Source organism: Gobius niger (assembly GCF_951799975.1).
Source record: "Gobius niger genome assembly, chromosome: 4".
NCBI lineage: Eukaryota > Metazoa > Chordata > Actinopteri > Gobiiformes > Gobiidae > Gobius > Gobius niger.
The window spans coordinates 23,392,484-23,403,140 of record NC_136855.1 but is presented as its reverse complement, the minus strand read 5'-3'; the positions used below and the strand labels follow the sequence as shown (position 1 = coordinate 23,403,140).

Here is a 10,657-nt window from a genome sequence, read left to right as displayed (position 1 = left end):
TCTTTAAACATATTAGTTATCATAATTAGTTGCTGCATCGCAATACGTATCGGATCGGCCCCTGAGTATCGTGATACATATCGGATCGTGTCTAAAGTGCATCGTCCCAGCCCTACTATTAATATTATGTTTAAAATGTTGTTTTTTTGTTTTTTTACTCCACAGGAATAAGCTTGGACTCCCTTTGAAGAAGTTATGATTCGACACAGAATAAGAATTCCCATCAATCAGGTGGTTTTTGCCATGCTGCTGGGAATTGCTGGTGGCGTTTATATTTACAAGCCTTATTTTGTCAAATCAGAAACGACGACTGCAAAGACGGAGCTAAACCCTGAAGTCCCCAAGACACAGGAGGAAATAACTGGCGGAAATAAATAAACACTACACTTGTTCAGAAAAGGAAAAATCAAACTATCATGAACTGATCAGTGCTTTGTAAATTATTAATGTTGCAATAAATGTTATTCTGTTCATGTTTGTGAAGCCGTGCAAATATCGGTTGGAGCTTTTATTCTTAGATCATGAATTGTGATAATTTTTTATTAAAGGTGCATTATGGAACTTTTTATATGAAAAAACCCACCTTGATATTTGTGCGTAATTCACTTTTTTATGACCAATGGCTGTGTGGGTAGTGCCTTTACCTTCAATCACGGTGGTCTCTACAACGCTCCAGGATCAACTGTTTTGTAGTTTTTCTGGAGAGAGGGTCCGTCAGCTGTGAAAACACGAAAATGAATTCATCTCGGAGGATCATGGAGGTCACTGGGATGGACGATAAAGGCGCCATGAACCTCTCATGCAGCCCTGGATCACCAAAAGGTAAAACGTGCACCCAGATTTTATTATATTTTGCACATAAAGTTCCACAATGCACCTTTAAGATAAAAGAACAGTTCCAAGTAATTCCAATTAAGAATCAATTAAGACAAAGAGCCAACTGAAACCATGACATTTTGATGTTTTATTTTAATGAGTCCGGCTTAACCTCTGTAATGTTTTAGTTCAGTGGATTTTACGCATGAGGCTCCTGCCAGTTTAGAGCCCCGTGTTTCCCACAGAGATTAACATGATGCACAAAAACACCACTGGTCTCAAAGCAACTCGTTTTCGGTCTTTACACATAAATATTTGTAATAATTTTCTGAAGGCACATGAATCGTTGTGAGATCAATGGTCTCCAGAGTTTAGTTCACCCCAGTGTTGATTTTGTCGACTAAAATATTTAGTCTTAATTTTAGTCAAAGTGATATTTTTGACGACTAAAATTGGATTAAAACTAAATTAAAAGTTTCTCATGAGACTAAAACTATGACTAAAATGTCCAGATATTTTAGTTGACTAAAATAAGACTAAATAAAAATGAAAAGGAGAGACTAAAATCATCCAAACTTCTATTGACAGTTTGAAAGAGCCTCAGATCAGTGTTAATTTTGACAACATATTTTAATTTAGTTTTAGTCTTAGTCTTTTGACTAAAATGTAAGTTAATTTTAGTCGAGATTTAGTCAAAAAAATCGTTTCAATTTTAGTCTAGTTTTAGTCGACTAAAAATTGCATGTCAATGTAGTCGACTAAATTTAAGACTAATTTATTCGACTTTGCATTGATAATATTCATTATAATCATGTTTAATCGTGTTCCTCTGCTTCATGGAGCTGCTCCACATGAACAAAGCTCAGAGCTGATCCTTTGGCAGAGAATTTACATGATCTGAGGCTCTTTCAGACGGTCAATAGACGTTTGGATGATTTTAGTCTCTCCTTTTCATTTTTATTTAGTCTTATTTTAGTCGACTAAAATATCTGGACATTTTAGTCATAGTTTTAGTCTCATGAGAAACTTTTTATTTAGTTTTACTCCAATTTTAGTCGTCAAAAATATCACTTTGACTAAAATTAAGACTAAATATTTTAGTCGACAAAATTAACACTGCCTCATATCATGTAAATTCTCTGCCAAAGGATCAGCTCTGAGCTTTGTTCATGTGGAGCAGCTCCATGAAGCAGAGGAACAACATTAAATATGATTATAATTAATATTATCAATGCAAAGTTGACTAAATTCGTCTTAAATTTAGTCGACTAAATTTACTTGCAATTTTAGTCGACTAAAACTAGACTAAAATTGAAGATATTTTTTTGACTAAAACTAGACTAAAACTGAATTACATTTTCGTCAAAAGACTAAGACTAAAACTAAACTAAAATATGTTGTCAAAATTAACACTGGTTCACCCTCAAACCACAGGGTTGATGATTCAATCCAAGCTCTGCCTCAGACTGTGACGTGTCCTTGGGCAAGACACATCCATCCTACTCAGTCTTCTTCTGGCGCCACAGGCATAGATAAGCAGCCACGCTTCCCTCCGTCTGCCCCAGGACTAAAGAAGAAGCTGCCCACCCCCATTGTATAGGAGCAACCCCCCCTTTCTCCAGTCACGGCATGGACCAGGCTTATTATTTGGGTCCAGCTAATGCTAAAAGCTATGCGCTCCGAGGGGAGGAGCTGCTTCAGCGCAGGTGGAGTTCAGTGTAAGTGAGGTCGCTCTTGTCTCACTGATGGCCCCGAGGACACGGAAAAAGTAGACTTCATCAATCGTCCGTCCAGCCGAGATAAGACAAAGCGAGTAGCAAATAACACCACCGAAGGGGAAACTGTTTCGAGGGTCGAGAGGAGTCGCGACGCTGCGGGGCTGGTGAGTAAAGGCTTCACTTCACAGCAGCCGCACAAACTTTTCAGGAAATGTCAGCCGGAGCTGTGTTGCAATTAGTCATGGCACAATAAAGATGCGACCTGCTGAGTGAATGCAGTTTCGTGTTTATTAAAAGTCAGGCCACATGGTTAAGTTGCGGATCACATTAGCGAATGCGCACAACTTTTATCCAGAACTTGCTTCCATTGCTCAATAGACCGCATCAGTTTTACAATGTTGCGCTTCACTCTCTGAACTCTTGCTAAATGGGCTTGCGGCACGATGAAGAAGCCTCTTTCTTTTTCTAATGGCAGAGTGGGCAAAGTAGAGATTTTTGTCCTGGTGAGGTCACTTGATCGTTTAGTTATAACCAGCTGAGGGTCGTTACATTTAGTTTGTGTCAGATAATTGATTTTTAAGTGTTTGTTTTCCAGTTTTCATAGTTTTATTCGCCTCTTACTCAGTGCCAGGCCCTGGGCATGACTACCGATAACACTTCATGAGGCCAAACTGTTGGACGCAGCCAGATAAACTCTCCAGATATGGGTTAGAGTGTTATGTCTGGCTATTTCTGGTCATCTGGTCTTTTTCATCGTGTGCAGACCTTAGGTGATGTGTGGTATTAGTAATCCGGATTTTCCAGAGGAACTGACGGCCTCACTTGGCAGCTTGCCCAGGGTGGGTCTTCTCTCTTTAACAAATGAGTGAGGACTGTGTTTCATTGGTGCCACCGAATATGTTGTCCAGATCTGGTACAAGATGGTCTATTCTCTTTTAATTTGGCAAAGACTGTTCCACAGACACGCTGCAGTCCGATAGGCTAAACCAGGCCCAAACCTGACTTAAAAAGGAAATATTCAGCTATTATACTGATTAGTTTGGTTTGGATTAAATGAAAAAAAGATATAATTAATCAATAAGGAAGATTGCTTTTCATTATGCTTATCAGATAAGATCATACAGTTAGACACAGTTTCAAGTTTCAAGTTTAATGGTTTTGTATAGCCCAATATCACAACAGAAGTCGCCTCACAGGGCTGCACCAAACATTAAGGCAATAAAACAGAGCAATAAATATGACAATTAAAAGTTCAGGTAAATATAATGGCAAAACACAGTAGACAAAAGATTATTCTTTATATGTGGTGTCCATCCTAAAACGCAATATTTGTTCTCACAATATTTGTAGCTGCAGACATTGTAAAATAGCTTTATGCCTCGCTTGCTATTTACAGTTACAAACATCTATATGCAAATGCTGCAACGTGCAACCATGTAGTGCTGGGAAAAGACATGGCTCTTATGCAACTATAACAATGTTGTTACAGCTCATTTGAGTAACTGAATGACACAGTTTGTTTAAGACGGGCTCCTCAGACCATGTCTAAAAGAAGACGACTGTCCTGGGATGCCTTAATCGCTGCACAGTGCTCTGTTTGTTTTCGCCTTAAAGGATGTGGGAAACATGAGCCTGTAGATTAATGATGTAACAACATTCGTCAAGTGTTTTTGACCATTAGCTTGGATTCACATCTGGAGGCGCTGGCCTACGCTGGCTGCCCACTCCTCCTCCAGGTCGCCCCAGTGGCATTGAGGATGGGTCAAATGCAGAGAACGCATTTCCCTATGGGGATTAATAAAATACACTTTAACCTTATTTTGAAAAGTGAATAAATTACTTAAAATTATAGCATACAGTACAAACATGCGGTACATTTTTCAAATCCAAAACATTCACATCACTGCCTTAACCTTGCCCTTCTGGTCTTAAAGCATCATTTTGGCAGAAAGGAGGACATGATATTCCTGTGATTTTTGTGTGTCTGTGCTTGTGTGTGTGTTTGTGTGTCTGTGTGTGTGTGTGTGTGTGTGTGTGTGTGTGTGTGTGTGTTTGTGTGTGTGTGTTTGTTTTTAAGGATTTCCTTTGTGTCCATAGGCTTTATTAGACAGGAGTACAGGGTGAAAGGAGAGACATTCAGCAAACTGCAGGAGTGTTCTGTCATATGTGCAGAAGCCTTAACCCACTTGACAATTGGCTGCACTGAACACAAGTAATCTTTCTTTGCCATCGCAGTTACTTCCTTCGCGTGTAGATAGATGAGGAAACATGTTTTTCAAGTGAAATTTCACATTTGTATCAAGACAACAATTGTAAGAGTTACAGTATGTTCGTCTCAATATCAGCAAATCGCATCGTCAGCACGTGTGGTTTGACTCAACCATAGCAGCGTGCTGCGACATATACACCGTGTTTGTGAAGTTTCACAGCACGCTTCAACAGCAACATCAGTTTATCTTTAACACATGGATGGACTGTGTCTGACGTGTGTTTTTTTCCTTCACTGAACCAGCAAAATCCAACTGAGATCTTTTTAGAGGAGTTTAGGGGAGCAGAGGGGACCCTATTTGTCCTGTTGTTAGTGGGAGGAGGACCTTATGCACACCACTGCTGCCATGAATGTACTGCATTACATTCCAGTGTTCATGGGTGTAATAGCTTTCAAATAAAGTGATAACTGTCAAATTACTTCAAACTTATGCATCACAAAAAGTTAAGAAAAAATACAGCGAATACCACGCCAATTAAAAAGATTGTGAAGGAGCAAATTAATATATGGGCCTGAAAAGTGTTTTTGATTTTATTCAGGGAAACACAAAGCGCACGACCAAATGGAGTGAATCATATGATCAAGCGGCAGTAATAGGATTACAAGTTTACTGAACATGAACTCAAAGGAATGAGCATAATAGAATAAAAGGGGAAAACTGTGTTATAGTAATAACTTAGCGATATGTAATGTTTACTGTGCTGCTCATATTTCCGTATATGGCTCTGTCTGCTGTAGTGCAATCCTCATGGGTCTTGATTTTTCATGGATGTTAAGTTCAGATGAAAGGTTCACAGGGGGGTTTGTAGAGAAAGAATGCCAAGACTTAACCGAATGCTTTTTACACGGTGTCATGTGATACATTTGTGCTTTGATTCAGACCATTTTGACCATTAATCACACTCACTCTGATGAGGTCTGTACTCAAAGGCATTACCTGAAAAGTGCACGGTTACTCACACTTAACATTATAGTTATACTGTAGGCCAGGGGTAGGCAAGTTTTCTTAACAGAGGGGAAATTATTTCATTGTAAAAAGACCAAGCCGCCAGTTTTAGGCCAAAGTAAAGCACTGGAAAAATTACCATCTTAAATGAGATAAATGACTTAAAATTGCTTGAATATAGGTTACTTATGTTCAATTTGAGTCTGTTTGGACTAATCTGAGATAAAGATACAAACGCTAATGCCAATGGAAGAAGCATAAAACCCACTTTGAAATCAGACAAATAGTTTTTCACTTAAGTTAAGAGAATGATGACTTGTTCCATCGGCGATAAGATGTTTTATCTGATCTAAGACCAGACCAAATTTACTCAAACTTTAGATTGAATCTCTTAATTCAAGTAGGTTTCTGTCATTTCTTCTATAATTTTTAAAAAAGTCCAGAGTTGTACATGATATGACCTAATTGGGTGTATTGACAGTATTTCTCCCAGCACTTGGGTTGCCCCTAATTTCAGATGGGGACAGTCCTGGAACTCAGCTACAGAAACTATATCATGACGGTGTTAACATCAGAAATGGGTCTCCGGGTGCTGCCCACTGCTCCTTATGGGTTGCCCCAGCAGCACCGAAGGATTGGCATGATGCAGAGGACACATTATTTTGTTTTTGTTTGATTATACAATGAGAAATAATGTACTTTACTTTATAATAGCCCTGGCCTACGTGTTGTGTGCAAATGCCTGTGGGACATTAATGCTGAAGAATATTACAAGAGGTGTCACCGCAATTTAAATCATCTTTTCTTCTTCCTGATTTGTATGTTGTTGGTCCAAATTGAAGTGAATCAACTTTTTATATACTTCAGATAAATCGCTCTCACAATGTCTGATGGGGACTACGATTACCTCATCAAATTCCTGGCGCTCGGTGACTCTGGCGTTGGAAAGACCAGCTTCCTGTACCAGTACACAGATGGCAAATTCAACTCCAAGTTCATCACTACAGTGGGCATCGACTTCAGAGAAAAGCGAGTGGTAAGTCACAACTGCAATTAGCTGTCGCCCAAAGCACTGAAGTATTAATGCGCTCACCACAAATGCTTCTGCTGAATGTTGCAACAGAGATCTGCGTTATGACTAATACTGCTGCACCCTCCTTAAGAGTAAACACCTTATTAACAAACAAATGGTACACAGTGATATTTTATTAAAGCTGCAAAACAGGAGGATCTAACTCATGTATTAAATTAGATTCTCCATAAATGGATCTATGAAACAAACAGCATACAGGCTGAAAGAAAAAGTATGGTCTATTTTTTAGTTTATATAGTCAGGAATATTTACTCTTTTTGAGACCTTTCTTTTTATGTTTTTAAATAGTATATAATGTAAACTAAATAACTATTTGAACAGGTTTATCAGTCCACGGGGCCTGATGGGTCTTCAGGTAAAGGGCAGAAGATTCACATGCAGCTGTGGGACACCGCAGGCCAGGAGAGGTACAAGATACTCCATTTGTAAAGCTAATGCGAATACACCCCCGACTTCTAAGGATTCTAACCCAGCACTTTGTTTCACAGGTTTCGCAGTTTGACTACAGCTTTTTTCCGAGATGCGATGGGTTTCCTCCTCCTGTTCGACCTCACAAATGAGCAAAGCTTCCTGAACGTCCGAAACTGGATGAGTATGTCACCATTGTTCATGATCCAAATGCATCTTAAGATTTTCAAGTACATGCAGGCTTTTCGTATTGCCTAAAGCTGCTAGGAATACTGGTGCCTTAACCAGGTGACCATCCCAATTCATCAGAGGGACGGGTTTATAGGCACATTTCACAGCGGACAGGGTCATTCTCATAGAAATGCAAGAAAATGAGTCTACGAGTTCATAAAATTGATACAAATGCTTTATAATTAGATGTACAGCGTTTTTCCCACAAATGTCTGAGTGGGAATTATACTGTACTAAAGGAAGATAGATTATTTTGTTTCTGTTTCATAACAACAACAACAAAAAATCAGGTAAAGGGCCTTTAAGTTACAGAGTGTAGATGTAATTGTTGGTGGTCCCTGCTCGGCCCCTGCAGCCGCACCGTGCTCCTTCTCTCTCTATTCGCCTTCCTCTCTTTCCTTTTTCACTCGCTGCTTGTCAGGGCATCTGAACTTATGTTTTTCAGATGGATTTACTGTGTTTTGTTGAATCATCGTTCACATTTACACTGTTACTATTCTTCCTCTTCGTTTTGATTGAGTTCTGTATGTGGCCGTATTTTGTTGACTGCATTAATAAAACATTGTACAGTGCAGTGTCATTCAACGACAATAACCTAAACGTGGTGCCCTTGATGCACTTGATGCACGACGCACAGAGCTCACAGCAAGCACTGGGGGAAACGGAGAGCTTTAGACTCCTCTCAAAGTTTATATAAAGCCACTCTGTTCATCTACTTCTTAAAGCCACACTGCGAAACATTTTACCAAATAAATCAAATTCAAATACAAGCATTTATTTTCTGACAGATATTTTCATCCTGAAAAATACCTCAAAAATGTAAAACAAACATGAGCCTTTGCTGTGAGCGCCTCACCTCTCCTAAGACATGACTGTAACTTTACCAGGAGTGGCTACTTCTCCAGCTCGTCTCCATTGAGATGTTGACTAAAGGCAGTAGTTGTGTCGAGCTGGTCATTAGGAGCATGTTTTGAATTGATGGCCACAGTATTGTCCAAAATGTTACACAGTGTCGCTTTAAATTTAAAGGGATATTTCAGGGATTTGACATAGGGCCTCATTTCCTTGTTGATTTCTGGAGTTATATTTTTTTTAATTCATGCAGTCCTTGTATTTGAAGAATGTAGCGGTGCTAAGCTAGTGCTAAGCTAGTGCTAAGCTAGTGCTAAGCTAGTGCTAAGCTAGTGCTAAGCTAGTGCTAAGCTAGTGCTAAGCTAGCGCATGTCTATGGTAACTAGTAGCCTGCATTAAAAACCTCTTCAAAATCATTGGGTCGTCCTCCAAACGTTGCAATATCTGTGTCAACACAGACATTTATATCGGTAGTCTGGTGTTATAAGTGATTTACCATAGACATGCGCTAGCCTAGCACTAGCCTAGCGCCACTAAACTCTTCAAATATAAAGACTGCATGAATATGTATATATAAAAATATATAAATAAATCAACAACACACGTGATAACTAGGAAATGAGGCCCTATGTCAAAAATCCTGAAATATCCCTTTAAATCGGGATTCACGGCTGGACTGTGTGAAAATCTATTGGCATTATACCCACCCCTAATACACAGCGCTATAGTAATTTGTGAAAACTTTGCTTTATGATTGTTTTTGTTGATATACCTTCATGCAACCTCTTTCAGGCCAGTTGCAGGTTCACGCATACTGTGAAAATCCAGACATCGTTTTGTGTGGGAACAAGTGCGACCTTTCTGATCAGAGGGCAGTCAGTGAAGACGAAGCCCGAGAGCTGGCTGAGAAATATGGGTATGTCCGAGTTACATTAACCTATCCCACGTTTGTAAAGGAGGCCGTGGCTTTCACTGTTTGCTGAAGTCAGTACAGATAATGTCAAGCCAAGTTGTTCCTCCTTGAAAGGCAAATATTTGGATTAGATATGCTCCTGCTCCCGCCCTGGTAGATACTTGGGAAGGATTTTTTATTTTATGATCTTGTGTGTTGCAGAATCCCTTACTTCGAGACGAGTGCTGCAAGTGGGAAAAATGTCAACCAGGCTGTGGACGTGCTGTTGGACCTAATTATGAAGCGAATGGAGCGGTGCGTGGACAAGTCCTGGATCCCAGACGGCACAGTCCGGGCAAATGGAAACACAAATCCAGACCTGTCAGAAAGCCCAGATAAAAACAAGTGTTCGTGTTAAGCAAAAAAAAAAAAAAAAACTGCTCCCAGCAATGGTTAGATATCAGGAAAACAGCCAAGTGCAGGATTTAGATGAGAGTGTATGTGATTCTGCAACACTGTACAGCAATACACATCCAAGTGCCTATAAAAGTGGGGGCATTTTCTTTTTTATTACAGGTCATATCATGCATCTTTGAAAAGCTTTGTATTTTAGGGGGACTGCCGTATATTTATTTCTACGTGTAGATATTTAGCTTTGTCATTTGTGCGTTAAAACATGACCCATTGCTTTATTGCAATTTTAAATGGTTTACTTGGCTTTTACTTGCAAATGTATAATGACACAATATATGTACCTCTTAGATTCCCACTATTGCACACCATTCAACGATCTACTTTGTGTAACACTGATTATGTGGTATTTTTTTGACTGAGTTCTGTCTGCTGTAGTATAACAACCACTGTTCTTAAGCATTTGCACTACTTGTTATGTTCAAAAGATCAGTCTCAGTGCAGCGTGCGTTTAAGAAATACAAAATTCAAAACATCACCTACTCTTTGAAAAAAAACAAACATGGAGTGGGCTCATGAACTGTAAATAAACACTGTTTTGCTCTAGATCTATGTATTTACTTCTATGTTGCTTTAAGTGATCTTTATGAATAGCTTGATCACACCACTGGTAATTAAACAGTTGTTAATCTGCATTTGGAACTATTTAGTGCATTGTTTAAGATGGTGATAATTGGTAAAAATAAATAAATAAATATATATATATATAGTGAATCCAATGAATGCACATACATTTATTCACCAAAAGGCAGGATGTTCCACTGCCAAAGCGTGGTTACCTCACAACTGATTATAAAATTATGTTGAGAAATAAAACATTTATTTATGTATCTTTGAGTCTTTCTGTTTCTTCCGCATGGTATATTTCCTAATTACTACGCAATACCAAGTATCGATACTTTATCAAGTATAGCAACACTTTCAGTACATGTGTTTGGAGGAATTTTTGTCACTCACTCCT

General features: G+C 39.0%; 1 protein-coding gene across 1 annotated transcript; it reads left to right on the top strand.

The window, feature by feature from the left end:
- The first annotated feature begins 2,501 nt into the window (after positions 1 to 2,501).
- Positions 2,502 to 10,393, top strand: rab27a (RAB27A, member RAS oncogene family). The gene is made up of 6 exons (XM_079555173.1): positions 2,502 to 2,698; positions 6,617 to 6,785; positions 7,164 to 7,249; positions 7,331 to 7,434; positions 9,126 to 9,249; positions 9,448 to 10,393. The coding sequence occupies exons 2-6, from the start codon at positions 6,633 to 6,635 to the stop codon at positions 9,641 to 9,643; spliced, it is 663 nt and encodes a 220-aa protein (XP_079411299.1). The 5' UTR covers positions 2,502 to 2,698; positions 6,617 to 6,632; the 3' UTR covers positions 9,644 to 10,393.
- Positions 10,394 to 10,657: the final 264 nt, after the last annotated feature.

Excerpts from the sequence above, each read along its gene's own strand:
- rab27a (XM_079555173.1), top strand. The coding sequence starts at position 6,633 with ATGTCTGATGGGGACTACGATTACCTCATCAAATTCCTGGCGCTCGGT. Across the intron at positions 6,786-7,163 it reads ACTTCAGAGAAAAGCGAGTG|GTTTATCAGTCCACGGGGCC; the intron begins GTAAGTCACAAC and ends CTATTTGAACAG. Across the intron at positions 9,250-9,447 it reads GAGCTGGCTGAGAAATATGG|AATCCCTTACTTCGAGACGA; the intron begins GTATGTCCGAGT and ends TGTGTGTTGCAG.